Here is a 23269-nt window from a genome sequence, read left to right as displayed (position 1 = left end):
GCATCCTACCTCATTTATGATCAACCTTCTGTAACTAAGAGACAGTTGTAGCTTAATAACTTTACTTTAGTGAGGATAACTGAGACTATGAAAATTGTGTTATAACGTGTACTTACAACAGAGCTGCTAATAGGCTTTAATGATTCTTGATTATGTTTCAATAAAAGGCAACCAAATCTATTACTTAGACCAAAGATCTTACAGATCAAACAACCTTTTCTACTGCTTCTGTATAGATTGCAGCTGCCACCTAGCTCTTATGTCTGTACAACTATCGCTAAAAAGGTTATTATAAAATAAATACTGATAGAAAAACAGCTCTGCATATTTAAATCAGCTGAACATTTCAACAATTCAACTGATAACCGTACATAAAGAACTCTTTAAAATATTGCAACAAAAACTGATATACAAGATATTTTCTTATTATTGATAAGGATGCAAAAATTGTTTCATATTGCAGCTTTTGAATGAAAAATATAATATTCTAATTTAGCAAAAAGAATCAAATATATATAATTTTTATATAACTTACTTGTAAGAAAGAACATTATTGATAATACACATCATAGATATGTGTATGTGTGTGTGTGTGTGTGTGTCTCCATCCATGATGTATATTATATTCATATGTCTTAAAAGCATTCTACTTGCTAAGTTTTATTTAATTCTGTAAACTGCAAATTAATGGCAATAAAACATCCCAGCCTGTCTGATAATCTCTGACAACTGGAGAAAACTGCACGTACTAAACCCTGACCCACCACATCTTTTATCTGCATGTGTACTCTCCACAGGCCAAGCAAATAAAGGCCAACTGATAATTTACACATGAATGAACTTTCTTTACAGACTAGGCACCAGAGACATTTCTTTTCTCTGTTACTGAAAGAAAAGCAGCCAAGTCTAAGCTTGTCTCACCATAAATCATACAAGTGAAACATTGATATGTTCGAAAAAGGCAGAGTGAGAATGTTCTGAACGCCTGATAAAAATGGCAGCCACAAAGAACTGCAAGAATATTTACCTCAAAATAGGACTGAGGGTAACAATAGGTCTTTATCTTATTCCAAATAGATAATATCTTACAAACCAAAATGAAGATACAGTCCTATCAGAAGATTATACAAGATACCCGAATGGGTATCTTTAAAAAATATGTAAATTATGCAATCTTTGATAACTAACAATTCGGGGATTACAATTATCTTACAAATCAAAATGAAGGACCAGTTCTGTCAGATTATACAAGATACCTGAATGGATATCTTTAAAGAATATGTAAACTATACAACCCTTGATAACTAACAATTATTATCAGCACTTCCAATTTACCTGGGAAGTGATTACTTTGAACTGGTTAATGTACTGTTTAAGGTATCAATGTAGAAACTAGAAGACACTAAGTTCTAGTCCCACTTTTGGCACAAAGCCAGCTGGGTGACCTTAGGCCAGTCACTTTCTCTCAGCCCTAGAAAGGAGGCAATAGGAAACCACTTCTGAAAAACCTTGTAAAGAAAATGGAGGATTTCTTCAGGTGGTCTCCGGAATAAAATAAAAATTCAAAAAAAGCATGGTTTAGCTTTTTTTAGCTGGTTATTTGGAATATTAGTTTATTACTAAAAGTTCACAGTTAAATAGCTATTGTTATTAAAATCAAACAAGAAAACTAAGAAGAAGAAAAATATATTATGTATGCATGCATTTATGAATGAACGTTGCTTGTAGATGTTTGTAGAGATGTTTGTAGAGATGATTGTAGAGGCAAATAATAAGAGAATCTGCTACTTTTTAAAATTGAATGGACATATTAAAAATAACTTGCTGTCTATAATGGGTATTTTACAACCTGTAAAGTTCAAAAAATATGCCAAATGTAATAAATACTGTATAAACTGAACTAAGTTGCTTTACTTTAGAAATCAATGGCCAGCGACCTCGCAGGTGTCCAAAACAGAGATGGCAAGACACCATCAACAAAGATAAGCAAGCCAAGGGCCTGCACCTCGGAGACACAGCTGACTGTGCAAAGTGTGTTCGATGATCTGAAAAGTGGACCCTGGAAGAAGGAGGAGGAGGAGGAGGAGGAGGAGGAGGAGGAGGAGGAGGAGGAGGAGGAGCTTTACTGTTAGTTTTTTGGTCCTGATCCTAGCCCTTTGTAGTATAAACCACAGCACACCACTTAAAAGTCAATAGATTTAATGATGAGGAATTACATCTGGATCAGGGGTTTCAAACTCACATCATCATGGGGTATCACGTGATGTTATCAGGACTTTTTTCCCTTACGCTAAACTGGGCGTGAGTGTGGCCGGGAGTTTGACAGCTCTGATCTAGATGACAAATGTAAAACTATTCTTTCCTATTATGAAATTGTTCTGGAATTGAACTGCTGATAAGATTTTATACTTTCCTATGTTATGATCAATATTTCAGATAGTAATGTAGTAAAATGCATATCTGAATATTATTAGATTTAGACATGTATTGTAAGAAAAAGAATGTACAGTAATTTCATACAGACTATTTTGTTTAAATTTAAATTGACACAGGAATGGATCAGAATGGACTTATTAGTGAATATTCATCAAACTGACACAAATCAGAGACAGATTGCTGGGTGGATTCTAGTCGAATACTCTAGAATAAAGTGGTTAAGGCACCAGAGAAAAAACTGGAAATCCGTGAGTTCTAGTCAAGTCTTAGGCATAAAGCCAGCTGAATGGGCAGACCCACCCAGTCATTCTCTTTCAGTACTAGGGAAGAGACAATAGCAAATTACTTTTGAAAAACCCTGTCAAGAAAAAAGCAGGAGTTAACATTGAATCAAAGAAAATTATTGATGTACATTTTTAGTAAGTATTGATGTACATTTTAGTAAGTTCTGAGCTAATTTGTATTGACACTATTAATGATTTATGTATCAGATTCCCAGACTGTTGAATTTTTCCTCTCTGTTTCCAGATTGATCCAAAGTACATTGGCAGTCAACCCTTTGATTAATGCCACTGTCCACTTACAGTTGAATTGTTGGTACAATGGTACCAAAGGCATTACTTATGAGCTGAAATTCATATTTTGAAGCATGTACATGATTAGGTCACCTACATTGGACCAAATGTTACATGAAACTTTTTTTCCTTTATAAACAACTGATCTCCCAATTCTTAAACTGTTTCTAAAGTTTGCATTAAAAAAACAATGAGTGATTTAATCCATTAAAATAGGAGAGTACTGGGATCTAACCCGCTTTCCCACCTTTTCAAAATCTAGAGAAAGCAAGCTTCATAATTGGTTCTGAAAATAATTTGACTCTTCATCAAACTCAATGGAAATCTACATTTATATATTTTGCATCATAAAAATACATTTCTTTAAGTTTCAGTAGATTTTTTAACCATTCGAAGAATTTTTCTGCTATCTGAAAAGGATTTCAGTTGAAAAAATTGACTTGGGAAATAAAAACTAAACTGAGATAGGATAACATGTTTCCGATAGCTATAGATTACTGGATATCATATTAGAAATATTTTCAAAGCCTAAGATTTTTTTTTAAAAAATTAAACTACTGGATTAAACTGTAACCTCCACCAGATACATTTAGAAAGGGAAAAGCCCTCGGAGTTTCTATTAAAGCCTCAATATAATATCTGAACTAAGACTTTGAGTAATTAATCAGAAATTAAGCCATAGAGATAAACTTAAAGATGCTATTATTGCTTTTGGGTGTCATAGATCAATACTATTCTTCCACAATAAGCCCATTATATGGTGGAACACATTAAATGTTATTCCCTATAATAAAATACTTTTAAAGATTTATATTAATAATATATGAACTTTTTATTGTATTGGTCTTACTACTGCTATTCTTGAATTATTGTATAAACCTTTGATGGGTTTATGATTGTTTATATTACTTTCTGATTCTATTTATTATAAATATTGAAGCTGTAAGAACATAGGAATGTACCTTACACTAAATTATACCAGTAGTTCATTTACCTCCGTATTAAGTTTTGACTGAAAATGATTCTTCAGACTTTTTTCAGTCTTATATGGAAATTGACAAGTATTGAATCAGGAATCCTATGTATGCAATTGAGTCCTCTCCTCCTTATATGGTACAAAATCTGAAAACATTTGTTGCATACTGCTTGAATTCTGTGTTTTAGGAATCAATTCAATTGTGCCCACCAACCAGCTAATAACCGATAAGAAACACATTTTTACTGTAGGATATAGATGGTCTGACAGTATGTTATAGCCCTCTACTAGCAACAATCCACTACAAATGGTTATAAGTTCATATTTTTTTTGTGTGTGAGAGAGATTATCGTCTGCAAACATATTGTTTTGGGACAGGGTTGTCAAACTTGTGGCCCATGGGCCGGGTGGATCACACACTGGCCATGCCCATGCCCGGTTTAGCAAAGGGGGAAAATGTCACGATACATCAACGCCGTGACAACGCCGTGACTAGGCGAGTTTGTCGCCGTGATTAGGTGACACCCCTGTTTTAAGACAAAGCAATAGGTTTTATTTGTTATTTATTTATTTAACTTTATTTTTATCCCATTTGGAGAAAGAAGTATTAGGCATGTTTACTTGCTTGACTTATTTATTTATAAAGATAATACACAGGTGATGCCACATCTAAATTATGGTTCAGAATTATATATTCTCTACATTCCAAGCAGTAAATCTGATCAATAAAATCTCAAGAGCTGTTTCAGTGGTCTGAGTTTCTCCATGTGTTGCTATTTATCTCGATGGATGGATAGGTGGATAAATAAATAATACTGTCATTGAATACAGAGTCACTTGTTGAGATGAGCAGCTACAGAAATCAAATCATTCTATAAATAAATATTGTCCCAATGAGTATTGCAGAATCTTAAAAATTCCGTACTTATATAATGTCAAAGAACTACAGACAGCATTAATACAGTTTCATCTGCTTTCCATTCATCAAAAGATTGCCCAGCCTTGCTCTAAAAAAAACCCTACCATAACTCTAACTTAATTTATTTTTATTCCACTGCCATATATCAATAGGGGGATGGCAGATTATCATTTAAGTATTTTTTTAAGTGGCAAAGTAAACAAAAGTAACAAAGCAAAGGCTGTGTTTTGTAATATACATTCAAAAAGGGGTAAATCCCAAGAACAATGACAAGCAGTGGCTCCATCCCTTAAATACTTTTATGTGATAACAAAATACACATTACAGTAATTTGATTTTATTGTTGCTTAACTTTTCTTCTGTTAAAATTAGCATCTCCCAAAAATGGTATCTCTGTGAATATCAATTCAATTACTGCCAATTCTATTAATTCAACATCTACAGTAGAAAGTTCAGACGGGGGGGCCCCCCGCCCCCCCGGCGCCACCCCCCAAACCACGCCCCCCCCCCGCACCCCCCACCCCAGCGCACGGGGCCTAGGGGGGCGGCCCGCGGGGTCAACCGCCCGGGTCCCCCCCACCCCTTTTCCGGGCAGGCTTAACTCGGCGCGAGCGAGGGCGGAGGGGTCCCCCCCAGCGGCGGCGCCCGCCCCCCCCCCCGACACCCCCCCGGGCCGCGCGGGAGGGAAGCCCGGGGGCGGGCGCGAGGCCCGGCCCGCACGGCAGCCGGGGCGCAGGACGCACCCAGCCCCCCGCCGCCCACCCCGCCCCCCCCCGCGCCCCCGAGGCCCGGACGGCGCCGCACCCGCCAGGGGCCCCGAGGGGGGGGGGGGGGGGCCCCCCCCCACGTTCTAGATGGAATCCAGAATGTATATCACTACACTAAGAAATGAATACTAGATTATTTAAAGTCCCTGTAAGAAAACAACTAATAAACACTTTAACTTCCACAAGGATTGCAGATGACTATGCTAATATCATTCAGGGGTGAATAAGCTTTTGATCTTCCAGGGATAGAAGGTGATTCTGAGCTTTTAAAAATGTGAATGGATACTTCTGTTTCAGTTATGTAGAGTTATATTATTTACTTGAGATTTTAAAAAATCTCACCTTTATTATTTTTACAAGTAACTCAAGGAGGCCAACATATCTAATATTCTTTCCTTCTCTTATTTTCTGCACAACAATAACCCTGTTGAGGTGAGTTGGGCTGAGATTAGAATAGAAATCATCTAACCAAACTGCTCAGTGCAGAACTGAAGCCACCCATTTGGCTGTCATGCCTAAAGCATAGAACACATAATCTCCTGCTTTCTAACCTTGTGCCTTAAATATTACACTGAATTGGCTATTGTATTATTAATAAAAATACTAACAAATCAGCATATTATATAATTTGTATAATTGCACTTAAATAGTTCAAAGTTTAAAGTCAAAGTTTAATTATCTTTCTCAATTATCTTTTAGGATGCCCAATACTAGGCCTTATATATGTTGTGTGACACTTATGCAGGACAAAATAATAACACTAAACTGAGTGTTCTTTATGGATTCCACATGTCTAAAAGGTTTTGCTTTTGAAAGTTTTCTTATCCTGTAGCATAAACAAAGTTTATCTTTGTGCTGTCTATTATCTTCAGTGGACAGCTAATTATTCAAGCTACATAGAAATACCACTGCTGTTGTGGCATATCTCAAAAATATACAGTATGCAGAAGCTGGTTGGTCAGTAACAGTTCTGCACTGAGCAGTTTGGTTACTTGTTTTCTATTCTAATCCCTTACATTATATAATATACTTAAACGGATCATATCAGCAAGGCAATTTGATCTTTAATATTATGTGGGGAAATTTTTAACATCCAGAGGCTATTCATGTTTAAAGATGTACTTTGGGTTTTAAATAAAACATTCACAATAATACAATTTGAATTAATTAATAAACATCTTGCTGCTCTTTTCCTGTTATTGCATTTCTGGTTATTTTTCTTACACTGTACCTTGATTCCATTTAATTTCCTCCTTTATTTGTTCTCCTTGCCATATCCCGCTCCACTGCTGCTTGCTGCCCTCTGCTTCTCTAGATCTTATGTTGTGTCCTACATGGCTCATTCTTGGACTTCCTTCTGTTGTTTTTTCTCTACCTCTTTTCAAATGTCACTTCTTCTTCCACTTCTTCCTGTCTGTTTACAATTCTTTGCTGCATTTATGCCCACCCTCTATTTATCCTGGTTCCTTCCTCTACCTGTTTCACCCTTTTGTCATATATCTCATTTACCTTCTTCCTCCTGTCATCCTTCCTAATCTGAAAAGATAATGACAGAAAGCAAGCGACAAAAATCTGACATGTACGACATGCATACATTATTGTATCTGAATTTATCCAAGTATGAAGACATTCTTACTTGTTAATTAGAGATGTGATTTTGGTTATATGTAAACTAAGAGTATGAAAAAAAAGTCCTCGCACTTCCTTTCTAAAATGCCAGCCAGAATTGGCCTGAATCTCATAGTTCATGTCTTTACAGTAAAAATATTAAACTACCCTCTTATTTGAACCATTGTTTTAATAATCTCTATTTTACCTTGTGGTGTAATGTGTTGTGTATCTGTGTATGTGATAGGAAGGAATCCTATATCCCTATTTAGAATTGGATCAAAGCTGGCTTCATTGTCAAAATCAATCACACCTTGGAATCTCCTTCCTCTCCACTCTTTTTGCTTTCATCTGCATTAGTCTCTGATCCAAAGGCTATTTAAAAGGTAGTTTTAAGGGCACACTAACAAACTTTGTTTTTATCTATCATTGAAAAACTGTTCTAGATTAGCTATCTAGGTTTAAATAATGAAAAGTAAAGTAAAATTTATTTGTAGACCAGACTACACATTATATTTAAGCTGTGAGACAAGCATTTATTTTAAGCTATGAGACAAGCACTTTAATTCTAATATTAACTTAAGAAAGTCGCTCTGGATCAGAATCCTAATGACTTCAGTCCACTTCCTGGCACAGTTACAGGATCAACCAAACTGCTGGCACCTGCAATTTTAAATGGTCAGTCTGAGAAATCAGTGAATTCTTTTTGAAAATATAATTGAATGAGGGATTGAATATGGGCAGGTCCATCGCAGGAGACAAAATTCCTTTATCTGGGAGCTCAGCATAAATCAGGTCCTGTTGCCTTATCTCAGAATAAAAGACTTAAGGTAAACAAACTGTTTGATCCTTTGAGTTTTGGAAAAATAAACAAAAAAAAACCCCAAAATCAAAATAGGATTACCTGCATTACTGAATTTAGTAGTAAGTTAGTAGTTTGTACACAAGGTTAAAAGAAAAATAGAAAAGTGGGCTATTCTGCACTTGTTCAAGCAATATCTGGGTTCATAGTCACACTATGGGATGAAACTAACATTTTGCTAGCTTTCTGTAGCAGATTTGACATCCCATTAGCACTGAATGTTGTATTTTATTGTTAAATTATGACAATTCTTCTTCAGCTTTAATAACCTGGAAAGGAAGAAAAAGCACAAAAATAAAGGTTTTACCTTTCTATTTTGTTTTTTTTAATTGTTCACTCATAAATAAATTACTATGATTCATAATTACGAGAACATAATCATATTTTATTTCAATCAATTATCTACTTAAGGGGTTTTAACTAATCAGGATAGTACAATGGTGTTTCCATGACAAGAAAATATCATGGCTGTTGAAATAATCTAAAGACTTTCTCTCTGATATGTTGGTGGTTTTAGGTTATCCAATAATTGACACTAGCCGTTTTAATACTTTTAAGCACCCCAAGACCTAATAATTAGGAATAATGTATTATATTTAATTCACTTTAGAAAGAAATATCTCTATAATATGCATTAAATAAATTAAAATTCACTTATTATATAAATGTATCTTTTTATCTTTGTTCTTGCTTTTGAGTAAAGAAATGTTTTTTTTTTTGTTTCACAGAAAAAATGCTGTGTGTGAACTAAAGTCTCAGGTGAAAAGCTCATATAGTTCCTTTGTGCTTCTGCTGAGTCAACCAGATGTCTCTTGTAACTTATTTTGATGGATATTTAAGTGAAAAAATCTATTTTTACCTTCCCATAATCTTGAAAATTATATTTGTAAACACCAATATTTTATTACTTCTCTCCAACTTGACTATATTGCTGATGAGTATTACTCTCTATTTCAATTTAAGAATCATTCTTCAGTTGTAATATCACTGGTTTATCCTGCCTTTTGTCTGTGAAATGTATAACGTACAGCAAAACTAAGAAAAACAAAAGCAAAACTGAATGAGAAAAAGATCATAATGTAACTGTATAGATACATGCTGTAATTTGAACATTGAGATATCCAATTTTGGAATAATCATATTAAGAGATCATTTGAATGTGATTATAATGACAACATTACACAAGGGATATAAAGAATTGAAGTATTTGGGGTATCACCACTCAATCAGACTAAAAAGGTATTCTTCACCCCACACAGAATCTCCCTTAGAGATTGGTGAGCTATGGTCATAATTATTGCCTCAAATATATTTCCAGCACGACAACACTATTTTATAAGATGTACTGGAGCTGAAAAAGGCAGCAGGGTCAACTGTAGTTGGCAGCTGTCCTAGGGGAAAAAATAATACAACAAGCAGAAGTCATGCATGACTATGAGTAATAACACCACAAGACTGTTGTTGAAGGTGAAATATATGATTGCATGAATTGGACAGAATGATCCTGATGGAGAGAGGTGCCAGTTAGAGAATATTTCTCATTTTAGTAAGAATTAAAAGATGCAGTAAAGAACAGGTCCATGATCATATGTTCTAAATATATAAGTTGGAAATTAATAAACTCCTGTTTCAGGAATTTGCATCATTCCAGCTTGTAGCATATGCTTGCTTTTCAGTCTTTTGGGGTCTGTTCTGCTTGTATTAATAGTTAGAATTGCTCAAGTACAAATTCAAATATCTAAACCTCATCCTACTTCTAAGCAGACTAGCCATTAAGAAACTTCAAAATAGGAAAATCACCATACATTGTAGAACAGTACTAAATATGTACTAAATTGTGCTTTTTGTAAGGTAAAAATGTGTCTTGCAGTAAAAACTACTGGAGACCCAATTCAAATTAATTTAAAGTATAAAATACTTGCATTCAGTTTGATTTAGATGCAGTGGTGGGATTCAATTTTTTTTACTACTGGTTCTGTGGGCATGGCTTGGTGGGCATGGCGTGGCTTGGTGGGCATGGCAGGGGAAGGATACTGTAAAATCTCCATTTCCACCCATGGGGAAAGTTGCTGCAAAATCCTATTCCCTCCCCACCCCACTAACCTGCTTTCCAGCTCCGTTCTCCTATAAAGGGCAACAAAAGAAGACCCAGCTGATCAACTGGGACTCGGGAGGCAGAGAATAGATGTGGGCGGGGCCAGTCAGAGGTGGTATTTGCTGGTTCTCCGAACTACTCAAAATTTCCGCTACCAGTTCTCCAGAACTGGTCAGAACCTGCTGAATACCACCTCTGATTTAGATGTTGACTGAAAACAAATTATTGGGAAGAATATTAGAATCCCCTTGTTAACAGGCTTTCTTATGATACCAAATTACGCTTTTCCTATGTGTTGGCATTTATGTGAACAAAATGCTAAAGAATCAATTACCTGTAAATATATGATCTGAGGTAGAACATTTTATATTTCACAGGTATATAAAGTTATATAGATATATAACTTTACAGGTCTTGAACAATTGATGAAGCTTTTAAAAACAGTTTTTAAAATGACTGTTCAAGAAAAGATTCATCTCACTCAGAGGTGGATTTGGGGACAGAGAATATACAACAGTTTCTTTAAAGGCTTTCCTGTTCGGCATAAAATATTTGAATAATATTTACCCATGACAGTTTGAGCATTTTAAGAGACAAAAAAGTAGATCATTGTATTTGAAACAGAGAACAAAACATAACAAGATGAAGCCACTGATGTTAAGTGTTTTTACATCAAAATCCTCAAGTAGTCCAATGAGCTTTCATTTGTTTATGTATCACTATATGATACAGAAATTTGCCTATAGCATTACAAAACAGACAGTCTTGATACAAAGGTTCTCCAGGAGTTAACAGACAAACTGGGCCTTCCTATTTCTTATTTATATCTTGTCTAGGAATAGAAAATAAATTGTCATAGATGAGGAAAAACTCATTAAGCGGGTCTTCAAAAGTTAGAAAAAGCGAGGAATACACTATTGAGAGTTCATTCATGTTTGAAGCAAGATTACACTAATCCCTGATCATGAAAATAATAAAAACACTCTCCAATATTCCTTAAATATTCTGTGTATGTTTTCACTATAATGTCAACATTAAAATAACACTGATATAGAGGGGAACAGAAGTGGGTTTATAAAATAGATTTTAAAATTGAAACTGCGAAATGAAGTTAAAACAGTTAATACTAATAATGGGAAATAATGAATCCATCTGCATTAAGAATTTATTTAATTATGGTGGCTAAAGTTTGTCTTAAAAGTTTCAATTAAAGCATATACACTATTTCTTTCACCTGATTGTAGCCCCATATGGCAAGGTCAGTCCTTTCAGTGAACAAACAGCTCAGTCGCCTCCAGTGTAGCTGTTATCTTCCTCAACAAGGGGAGACATTTGGCACAGCCTAAAGCTGGGGCATGAACCCTGGCTAAGCTTAAGACATTTATCTGACAGCATCAGCTGACACTCCACAAACACATTTGCTCTCCATGACCTCAGAGCATTTGTGATTAATCAAAAATGTATCTTGAATCTTGAGAACAAGCTACAAGCAGGCACATACAAAAAGGAATATGCTCTCGATCTCGTTTATCGATTCAAGAGGTATATTGAATTTAGAAATAGCAAATAGAATAAAATGATCAATATGTTCTCACTTGTCCATGGAAGAGCAAACTTTATCCCTCAAGCAAGAAACATTGATCATGTAAATGTTTGAGCTGTTTTGTTTCCCTCTCTCTTTTTTTTAGGTTTTAAAAAGCAAAACCAATGTATTTATAAATTAGGGGAGAAATATTAGAGAAGTATCTTTACTACAAGGTAACTGAACAGTATAACTTGTGAAAATGTGAATGTGCTCTAAGTTCCAGATGAAGTTTTTATTCAACTATGTATTTCGTTAATTTTTAGAGACACTTGTCAAAAGATCTTAATAAAACATTTTAAATGAGTTTTAAAACTTAATGAAGTCATATAATTTACTTAGGAGAAAGTTCCCTATAAATGAGACAGAGGTATAACCTATCCCCTATGCACTGTTTACAATTCATAATTTATGTCTCTATTTGAAATATCCTGCTTTTCAGTCATCTGCTAAGTGATATGATTAGCATTTGAATATCATAATATTCTACTTTACAAAAAAACAGAATAGAAGCTTTTAGAGCTTTTAATGTTGTAATTCACTTTTAAAGAAGAGTGCTTCACTTATATATAATTAATTGTGTGTGGGGGGGGGGTTACCCCCGAAAACTATCCATATTCAATACATAATGGATATAACTTATAAATACCCCCACAATTACACATATTTCTATTTCATTCTATCCTGATTACTTACCATTTAGGTTAGAAGCCTATGTTTCTTCAAAACTTCCTCTTATTCTATCAACTACTACATGTCCTTTGGTCTTTGTTGAGACAACAAACTTTCATAGCATGTGCTTTCCATAAAACGGTTATACTAATTAGAAGACATAAACTCATGCTGAGACATCATATGAATTATATTTTGCATCTCCAAAACTCTCAGCAGTATGATTTTTACTGCTAACATTTTCAACTAATTCTCCCCATGCCCCTCAGTATTTCAGAATGGGCGTTGGTAGAAGTTACCGTGAATGCCCTTTCTATCTATGCTGAGAGAGAGCCCAGGATGGGTTGACTCCTTCCTATGACGTCATAGCTGAGTCTGTACTAAGATATAAAAGCCAGCCCCCGGGAGAGAGCCCAGCTTTGGTGAAGATACTTGACAGGCTGAAAGGTGTCTCTGAAAGCCTAAAATAAATACAGAAATATGTCTTACCCTCTCTGGACGAATCAAGGGGCTGGGCTCTCTCACAGCATAGATAGAAAGGGCATTCATGGTAACTTCTACCAATGCCCATTCTCCTCCATGCTGCATCGAGAGCCCAGGATGGGACATACCAAAGCTTGCATGTCCATGGGCGGGTCCTCGTCTGGTTAATCACACCGACTGTGGAACCACTCATTGAAGCACCCGTCTGCCGAAGGCTGCAGTTGCCGAGGCAAAAGCATCCAGATGGTAGTGTCTGATGAAAGGAGACAGGGATGTCCACGTGGCCGCACGACAAATCTCCTCCAAGGATGCTTGGGTTGCCCAGGCAGCAGAAGTGGCCGCGCTTCTGGTAGAGTGCACCGTCAGACCTCCGGGAACCGGAAGGGCCACAGCTTTGTAGGCCTGCTCAATGCAAGACCTGACCCACCTGCTAATAGTAGAAGAGGCCTTGTGCCCCAAGTGAGAAGGGAAAAAGGAAACAAACATGGCTTCCGACTTCCTGAAGGAGGAAGTGCGCTTAATGTATATTCTAAGAGCCCTTCTTACGTCTAGCGTGTGCCACTGCTGCTCTAAGTCATGGTGCGGGAGAGGACAGAAGTCAAGCAAACAATGTCCTGGGACCTGTGAAACCAGGTGTTAACCTTCAGAATAAATGAGGGGTCCAGACGAAGAACAACCCTATCATCGTGAAAGGAACAAAGGTCCTGTCTGATGGAAAGAGCAGCAAGCTCAGAAACCCTCCTGGCAGAAGTGATGGCAACAAGGAACACTACCTTCAGAGTCAGGAAATGGAGAGACACTGTTCTAAGGGGTTCAAAGGGGGTCTTTGTAAGGGCATTAAGGACCAAATGAAGGTCCCAGGAAGGATACCTGTGAACCACCGGAGGGTGCAGGTTGGAAGCTCCTTTCAAAAACCTCCTGACTGAAGTGTGATGGGATAAGGAAGGAAGCGAACCCCATGAAAGGACTGAGGAGAGGGCCGCAACCTGCCTGCGTAAGGTGTTGGGGGCCAAACCTTTCTCCAGCCCATGCTGAAGGAAGCTAAGAACTTCTGCCAACTGGGCTGAAGCAGGAGAAAGACCCTCCCTGAGGCACCATCGGGAAAAAGCCTTCCAGGTGGCATCATAGATGTGCCTTGTAGAAGGTTTGTGAGAAGCCAGGATAGTGAGGACAACCCCTTCTGGAAGATCAACCTCATCTAGCCGCTGCCGCTCAAGTGCCACACGGTCAGCTTGAACCACTGGGGCTCTGGGTGGAGCAGGGCCCCCTGGTGAAGGGAGATTAGATGGGCAGTGATCCTCCAAGGAGAAGCCACCAATAGGTTGACCAGGTCCGCAAACCAGGGCCTCCTTGGCCAATAGGGTGCCAGGAGGAGGAGCTCCGCACATTCCTCCAACATCTTCCGAATTACTGTCGGAATGATGGGAAGCGGGAGAAAGGCGTAGAGGAGACCTTTGGGCCATCTGCACTGAAGAGCATTGGTCCCCTCCGCTCCCTGGCAAGGAAACCTGGTGAAGAATCTGGTGACATGGGCGTTTTGAGGAGTGGAGAAAAGATCCACCTCCGGTGTTCCGAATCTGAGGGAAAGATCCCTGAATAGAGACAAAGGAATGGACCATTCTGCCTGGTCGACTAGGCTCCTGCTGAGCCAGTTGGCCTGATAGTTGTCGACCCCGGAGATATGGTCCGCCGAGATCGACAACAGATGTTTCTCTGCCCATAACCCCAACCGTAGAACCTCTCTCATGAGGGCTTTGGACCTCGTCCCCCCTTGCAGGTTGAGATGAACCTTTGCGGCCATGTTGTCCGTAAGGACTAGAACATGAGAGCCGGTCACTGAGTGCCTGAAATGCTTGAGAGCCAGAAAAATGGCTCTGAGCTCTAGCCAATTTATGGGAAGGGTCTGCTCTGACCTGGACCAAACGCCCTGAGCTATCTGACCCTGCATATGGGAACCCCAACCCAGGAGGCTGGCATCAGCAGTTATCACTAGCCTGTCTGGGACCCTGAACAGGAGTCCCTTCCAGATTGACAGGGAACGCCACCAATTGAGAGATCTCCGGATTTGTGGCGGGAGCGGGACCTTGATGGATGAGTGGCTGGTTCCTGCTCGTTGGTAGGGAAGCAGGAACCATTGGAGAGGTCGGGAGTGGAGCCGAGCCCACGGGACAATGCCAATACAGGAGACCATCTTCCTCAGAAGTTTGGACAGCAGCAACAGGGGGACAGCTTGATGTTGCTGGATCTGGCCGATGATCTCTGCAAGGCTCTTTCCATGAGCTGGGGACAGGAAAACCTGGCACAATGTGGTATTGATGACTGCTCCCAAGTGTTGCAATTTGGTTGTGGGAGAGAGCTGGCTCTTTTTAGTGTTGATGGAAAATCCGTGGCTCTGGAGATATGACAGGGTAATTTGCAGATCCCGATGGGCCACATGGATGGAGGAGGACAGAATCAAAATGTCATCCAAATAGCATTGGATCCTCACTGGCATAGAATGCAGAGATGCCACCAATGCTGCCAGAACCTTTGTGAAGACCCTTGGAGCCGATGAGAGGCCGAAGGGAAGTGCTCGATACTGGTAATGGGTATTCTGATAACCGAAACGGATAAACTGGAGATGATGAGGCCAAATTGGAATGTGGAGGTAAGCCTCAGTGAGATCAATGGAAGAGAGGAGGTCGCCCTCCCGAACGCTCTCTAAAATAGAATGCAGAGTCTGCATTTTAAATCACCTGTATTTTACAAATTGGTTGAGAAATTTTAGATCAGGATGGCTCACCACCCCCCTGAGGCTTTGGGAACGATGAAAAGGCGAGAGTAAAGCCCACATCCCCGTTGAGACGGGGGAACAGGTTGAATAGCCCTGATTTCAAGAAGATGCTGAATGGCCTGATTCATGAGGGCTTGCCTGGAAATGTTCCGAGACACAGGACAGATAAAAAAAATTTGGGGGGTGGGGTTAGGAAGTCCAATTGTAACCCTGACCTAATAGTGCTGAGCACCCAGGTGTCCGTTGTTGACTCCTCCTATTTGGAGGCAAAGAAGGCTAGGCGACCTCCGATGGGTGGGGAGAACGAGGAATTACTTAGAGCGATGGAAGGAATGACCCCCTCCCCCCCAAAAGGACTGTTTACCAGCAGAAGGTTGTTGCCTGCCAGATGTTTCCACCCATTGGTCTTGGCATTGGGAGTATGGCCTGTGAGAGCGGAGGAAGCGAGATGAGGTGTCCGCTCGGAAGGCAAGAAGGTGATAAGGAGCAGGGCGATAGTCGACTTTCTTCCCAGAGGAAGAGAGAATTTTACGTTTATCTCTGGTTTCGATGAGATAAGGTTCCAGAGCATCGCCAAAAAGCTTATCGCCTGCGAAAGGAACTGAAGCCAGCTTCCATTTTCGACATGACTCCGCCTGCCAATTTCAGAGCCATAAAAGTCTTCTTGCTGCTGCAGAAGATGCCATGGCCTTGGATGCAAATTTGGCGGAATTGAGAGTGGAATCAGCAGTGAATTCCGCCGCTGCAATAATCTTATTAAGGTCTTGGTGAGACCGAAGGTCAGAAGCAGGCAATCTATTCTGGATTTGGCGCAGCCACTGTATGGATGCCCTGGTGAAGAAGGATGCTGCTGTTGAAGCCCGAACAGCCAAAGCAGCAGCCTGGTGATTGCGCTTGAGGGTCTGTTCGGAACGTTTATCATCCGGTTTCAGGATATCTTCTGGGTCCGTGGGAGTGCCAGAAGATGAGAACGAGGCCAGAACCGGAATGTCAACAGAAGGCACTGCCAGGGCATTGTCCAGAGCTGCGCTGACATTGTAGAAACGCTTATCTAGAGAAGATGGGCGAGGACCTGCCGAAGGAGAAGCGCACTGTTCCTTGACCATGTCCAGGGACAAAATGGGAAAAGGCAAAACCTCTGCATGCACTACAGGCTTGGAGAAGAACGAGTTTCCCTGGTTAGAGGGATTTCCTTGTGGCTCAGGAGCCACTTCTTCCGGTGACAGCTTGGCAGTGACCAAGGCCTTGCTGAGTAATGGTCTGAAGAGAGTAGGTTTGAAGACCAATGCAGAGGATGTCTGCTCTGGGCGAGAATCCTCTTCCTCTGAAAGATTTTGGTCAAAAATCTCACCCTCTTCACACTCTGAATGAGAGGAGTAACTGTGTTCAGATGGTGAAGGCCTTCCTTCCTCATCAACCTCCTCCCATTCTGGTAGAGAAGAATAGACCCTGAGGTCCTGAGGCCTGTGTAAATCAGGATGATGAGGCAAGGAACTTATAGATTGAGAAGGGAGAAGAGCCTGAACCCTTTCCAGAGGTTGAAGAATTTGCTTGAAGCCTTCAGCCAACCCCTGCCTAATGGCTGATGAGACTACATCTTGGATATCCCTTGGTCTATGCTCAAAGGTAGAGGCAAAAAGCCGAAGGCCCACTGCTGTGGGAGTGAAGGTGGCTTCAGGCCTAGATTGAGGAAAGGTTCGAGGCCTGGAGGGAGGGGGAAGAGCATAGGGCACAGAAACCTGTTGGAAATAAGGCCCAGATCTGCTTAAATCCTGAGGATCTGACTGTACAGCAAGAGCCTCAGGAGACCAGGATGGAGGATGGAAAGGCTCATACATAACTTCTCCTCCCCTGGGAGGGCTTGGTTGGGGCCCACAAGTATCACCTGAAACATGCTGTAGTTGCACTCCCTTCTGTTGAATAGTTCTGTTGAACTGCCTCTCTAGAGCTGCATGTCTGCGCTTCTCTGTCCTCAATTCAGCCTGAGTTGCCTTCTTAGGGGCTAGAGCCTTAGCTTTGATTTTAGCAGCCACCTCCCTCTGGACTGACTGGGTGCGTTGCCTACGTCTTTTTCTCCTATTGGGCTTAAGAGACTGTTCCACTGGGGGGAAAAGCTCTGCCAGAGCCTTATCTTGCTCCATTTGTAAAATAAAGGCTCTTGCGTTGGAAAGAAGCTGTTAAGAAATTTTTCTATAAAGCCCCTTAGGGTATAAATGGCCCCCAGGCTTACAAAATGGCCGCTCACCTCATGGTGGAAGGATTGAATCCAAGATGGCCACTGACTACAGGAAAACAGGCTCCAAGATTGAAGAATTGCTCCTTAGGCTATACAGAGCCCCGAGCGAAGTCAGCAAGGGAAAAACACAGCAACCAGCTACACGATCAGCTGGCTTGAGCTCTTATCAGTTTGCCGATCGTGTTTACGATCCCTCCAAACTGCAGGCATGGGGGAGATCTGCAGACGCTGCCCAGCTTGCCTGCACAGAGCTCTGTGACGCTGTTCCCAACGTTGCAGGGCTCTCCTGAAAGAGCAGCTGCCCAGATCCCTGGGGGCTGCTTGAAACGAGGAAAAATGGCACTGAAGATCGCTGGTGATTGTTATCTAAGAGAACGCTTTCAGAGACACAGCTACTGACTGAAAGGAGCTGAGTCAAAAGCTGAGGTCTCTCCCGGGAGCTGGCTTTTATATCTTAGTACAGACTCAGCTATGATGTCATAGGAAGGAGTCAACCCATCCTGGGCTCTCGATGCAGCATGGAGGAGAATTATCTTGAACTACAGTAAAATTGATCTTATTGCTTAATAACTTCACAATACATACTTTAGTAATCTATACTTTCACTAATTTTTTAAACATTCAGAATGACTTTTTCTTCAACATTTTTTTGCAAATATTTAGCACTTCAGTGTAATAATAGAACTGTACAACTAAACATATTGAATACCAGATCCATGAAACTTAGGGCCATTGCTTCTTGTGGAGCTGTTTGTTTCACATGCATTACACCATTATTTCCATGGAAAATAACATTACCAATCTCATATTAATAGCAATAGCACTCAGACTTACACACTTCATAGTGCTTTACAGCACTCTCGAAGTGGTTTATAGAGTCAGCATATTGCCTCCAACAATCTGGGTCCTCAAAAAGTGATGACATATTCCATAGTTCTAGGTCAGTGGTCACCAACTGGTGGGCCGGGGACCACTGGTGGTCCGCGGGAAAATTTTGGTGGTCCGCAGAGAAATGTCCCCCCAAAGCACTCCCCCCAAAGCAATTAATCCAGGCTGTGCAGGAACACAAGGCTGCGCCCCCCACATGGCCTGTCCACCCGCTGGCCTCCACCTTTTGGCCGAGCACAAACCATACCTTGAGTAGAGCCATGCAAGATGGAACTGGAAGGTAAGACCAATGGCAGGGGAGGGAAATCCTCCACGGATGGCTTGCTGACATTGGTGGGAAAGTCGGTCCCATATTCCAGAGCTGCAGTAGTCACAGGACTGGCCCTTTGGTCATCCTGGAGCAACTCCTCCAGTCCATGCCAGGCAGGTGCACCCGGGTGGAGGAGCAGCTGCTCCGGGATGACCAAAGGGCCAGTCCTGTGACTACTGCAGTTCTGGAATATGGGACTGACTTTTCCACCAACATCAGCAAGCCACCGTCAGTCAAAATTCATATTAGTAGTCCACAGCTTTTAAAATTATGAGTTTAGTGGTCCCTGAGGTCCAAAAGGTTGGTGACCCCTGCTCTAGGTAACTAATAACACAATAGTGCTGATGATCCAGAGAATACTTGCATCTACAAAACAATTCACTTTCACTGGATCAGAGCGTGCATGAGAAACCTTATCAGCTTTTTCAAGAAGGGCTGTTGCAGCAAAAACACCAGAGAATCAAGATTATGAAATTTCATATGGCACAAGCTTTTGTTAGATACAGTACACTTTCAATTCCGAACTATCATCTTAATTTAGAACATGGACACCCATATGGAGAGTTTCGTGTTCAAAAGGCTAACACTAAGATCAGATAAAATGAAATGTATTATTACAATTATGATAAGGTTATATTCCTAAGTAGGTACAAGGCAATACATTCCAGTGAACATCTTGAAACTTACTGCTGGCTATACTTGTACAGGATTGTATGGAGTATGTCACAAGATAATGCTAAAGATGTGGCATTTGAAAAGAAAGGTTATGCTGATTTCAAGGGAAGATTGTTGGATGGATGGAAACTGAGTTAAATTTCAAAGTTCTATGTTAAAGCTTTCAAAATAGCTTATATAAAGTGATATTTCATAAAGTTCAGGCAGATTGCACAGTGAGTTTGTATAATAATATATACTATATGTCTACATTACTGTAATCTTCATCCAATTTCTACATATTTCTGGCATTCACTGACCCTTATCCTAGACATCAGTGCACTATGATTTGTATATACAGTGTATTTATCTAGACAGCCATTTTAAAATATTTTGGTCCTTAAAGTAGAAGACAGCTTATGTTAAAGAGATGAGCATAAATTATGTTTGAATTAGTCTTCTCTATTGTTCCGATTTTTATTATGTAGGATACCCAGAATCATTTGGAGTCAAGTGTTTTTAAATCTATATAAATAAACAACAAAAATACTAATACTGATTGATCTATAGATGGAAAAGCAAATTATCTGCATAAAGTCACCAAATTTAATTCTTCTATTCTGATAAATTGAATCCAAGGAAGTAAACTCTCCTCTTTTTAGAACTGCAATATTAGATAGAACTTATGCACTCCATCATACCTTTATATGATCTTAGCTCCCCCCACCATAATATTCTCATTTCTTCTGGATCTTTAGCATTGCATAGAAGTTGTGGTATGTGTGTAGGTGTATGTATGCATGCATACTGGCATTTCCTTCCAGAAGTTGCATTGTAATAGAAAAATACTGGATGTAACATTACAGACATGCTATGAGATGTAATTGTTTAATTCTATACAGTAAAGCAGACATATACTATAATCACTACCCAATTTTAGAGCTGAAAAATGATATTGTAGCTTATTGTCATTTCAAGGTATGTATACGTGCTTGCTTTTCCAACTAGGTTGTTCCAATAATTGTGCTTTTTTACTAGGTCAACCTCTGTTGCAACAATATTAAGTGAAGATTCCATATAATTTCTGTAGTTGATTACTAATAGAATCTGGCCCAATAAAGTTATCTTACTTATTTTGTTTCTGTACATTAGAGTCATTTATAAAATGCTCATGGTTTCTGTACAGGTTGCATGACAGAAGCTTTATATGTGCTTACGCTACAAAAACTAACATGAATGGAAACAGTAGACACCCCAGCTGTATGTTTTGGCATCCATGGTGAAAATGAGCAGAAAATCTAGCTGTTCCATATCAAGAAGTATTTTTACTAGTGCTAATGTGCCTTAAATACCTTGTTCCACAGATGAGTGGCCTGGCACCTGCTGCATGAGAAATAGCCAATTACTGTTCAGTGCCTCTAATTTTCTGATTCAATTAGCATGCTTCAGAGCTTTCCAGTTTAATTGCAAACTACTTCAGTTAGCTCTCTGATTAATCATTGCCCATCTGCAAGCCATCGGAAAACTTAGTGGAACAAATTTGTGTACTTTGGAATGCTGGGAGCTTAGCAAATCAAACTTGTTTTGGTATATAAAGCTTTAATTTTGTTTGCCCTTTTCAGCTGCACTTGTAAAAAGCTCTGTACTGATTAAACAGGAAATCCAGACAATAATATGCTACATTATGCATATAATTACTGTAAATACAGCCGAGACTGGAGAAACATCATTTAAGGTTAGGCACTAACATGTATGGAGTAGGAGGTCAAGACAACACATTTGGAATCAATTTCTTCCCATTATACAAGAAAATAAATATCACAAAAACAATCATGTGACACTTCTCAATATGTATACTTTTAGTGATGTTATTTTAAGCACATGTACAACCAAGTCTAACAGATTTTAGATGGACTGCATCATGCATCTAAGTACTTTATTAAGAGATTTTAGGGGCCAGGCCCCTAAGTTTTGCTTCGACCTTTTTACAGTAAACATACAATATCTGAAAGTAGTGTTATTGTCCATATGCACCAGATGCTGAAATGATTAGACCGGGCAAGAAACTTTTTCTTTCGACTCCAAAGAATATATCTTTTTAAAAACTGCTTCACTTATGCCATCACATGCCAGAAAAATAATGCTTAGGATCATCCAATGCAGCTTACAGCCCTATATAGAAAAAGAGATGCCATATGTTTAAGCTGGATTTAGAAAAGACCAGGGAACACAAAATACTTCTGATGCACCTGAATAATTGAGAAAGCCAAAGGATATGAAAAGGAAGTCAGTATGTGTTTCACTGATTATAGAAAAGCCTTTTATTGGGTTGATCATGTTAAGCTGTGGAATGTCCTTAGAAAAATGGGAAACCCCAGAACATCTTCTTGTCCTCATTCAACCTATACACAGGCCATGAAGCCACAGTATAGGCAAAACAAGACTAAGCAGACTAGCTCCAGGTTGTCAAAGAAGTGAAACAAGGCTGTATTCTTTCCTCATTTATCCAATTTATATAGTGAATTAGAGGCAATTGGATCGGAAGGAGGTGAGTGTGATTTTACAACTGGAGAAAAGAATATCAATGATCTGTGCTATGCTGATGGTGCTATTTTGATGGCCAAAAATGGGAAGGATTTGCATGGTCTAGTAATAAAAGACAAGGAGCACAGTGAAAAAATGGGATTTAAATTAAATATAGACAACACCAAATCAATGACAACAGGTACAACAATTAGTGTTAGAACTGATAATGAAGTTAGTCAAGTGGTGCTTTAGGACCAGCCATCAACAGTAAAGGAACAAGTAGTTAAGAAGCATGTTGCAAGCTAGCATTTGGTAAAAGGCTTTGGGAAAAAATATTCAAATACCATGATGTGTTTATACCAACAAAGATCAAAGAGCAAGCTGTTTCTGTGATACAAAATGGAATTAAAAAATGACATTGAAGATGCAAGTCAGGAAGGGTATTGGTGTTTTTGAACTTTGGTGTTAGAGAAGATTCCTGGGAATATTGTGGAAGAGCCAACTAAATAAACAAACAGATTGTCAAACAAATTATCCCAGAGTTTTCAAGGTACAAATTACCAAGCTCAAATTATCCTACTTCGGACACATTACATGAAAAAACTAGCTCTCTGAAGAAGACTGTAATGCTAGGAAAGATGGAATGAAAGAGAAAGGGATGCCCAGCAGCAAGGTGGATGGCTTCAGTTACAGTAGTAATGAGTGTACCTGAAAGACCAGGTTAGAACAGAACAGCATAGAGAAAAGTTATGTGGTTGCTAATGGTCAACATCAATTTGGGGGCACATCATCAATCAACCAATTACTTATCCCAGCTTCTATGATTGCATGTGTGTATATCTGATTTCCCAGTTTTGAGATTTAAGAATATTTCAAGATATCACAATGGGACAGTGCTTTTAGACCA

At 39.4% G+C, this 23269-nt stretch overlaps 1 protein-coding gene across 11 annotated transcripts in view; it reads right to left on the bottom strand.

The window, feature by feature from the left end:
* ARB2A (ARB2 cotranscriptional regulator A) overlaps nucleotides 1–23269 on the bottom strand; it is a 219307-nt gene that overhangs the window by 23917 nt on the left and 172121 nt on the right. The window contains exon 11 of one of the 11 annotated variants that reach the window (XM_087958182.1): nucleotides 21892–22008. The exons of the other annotated variants lie outside the window; for them this stretch is intronic. Within the exon in view, the coding sequence (XP_087814308.1) occupies nucleotides 22001–22008 (8 nt within the window). The 3' untranslated portion in view covers nucleotides 21892–22000. Of the gene's footprint in view, nucleotides 1–21891; nucleotides 22009–23269 lie in introns of those variants that run through there. 11 annotated transcript variants of the gene reach the window in all.

This window comes from Notechis scutatus, chromosome 2, assembly GCF_049901735.1.
Source record: "Notechis scutatus isolate UNSWTSFEM ecotype Mainland chromosome 2, rNotScu1.2, whole genome shotgun sequence".
Taxonomy (NCBI): Eukaryota; Metazoa; Chordata; class Lepidosauria; order Squamata; family Elapidae; genus Notechis; species Notechis scutatus.
This window is presented reverse-complemented; position numbering and strand designations above follow the sequence as displayed.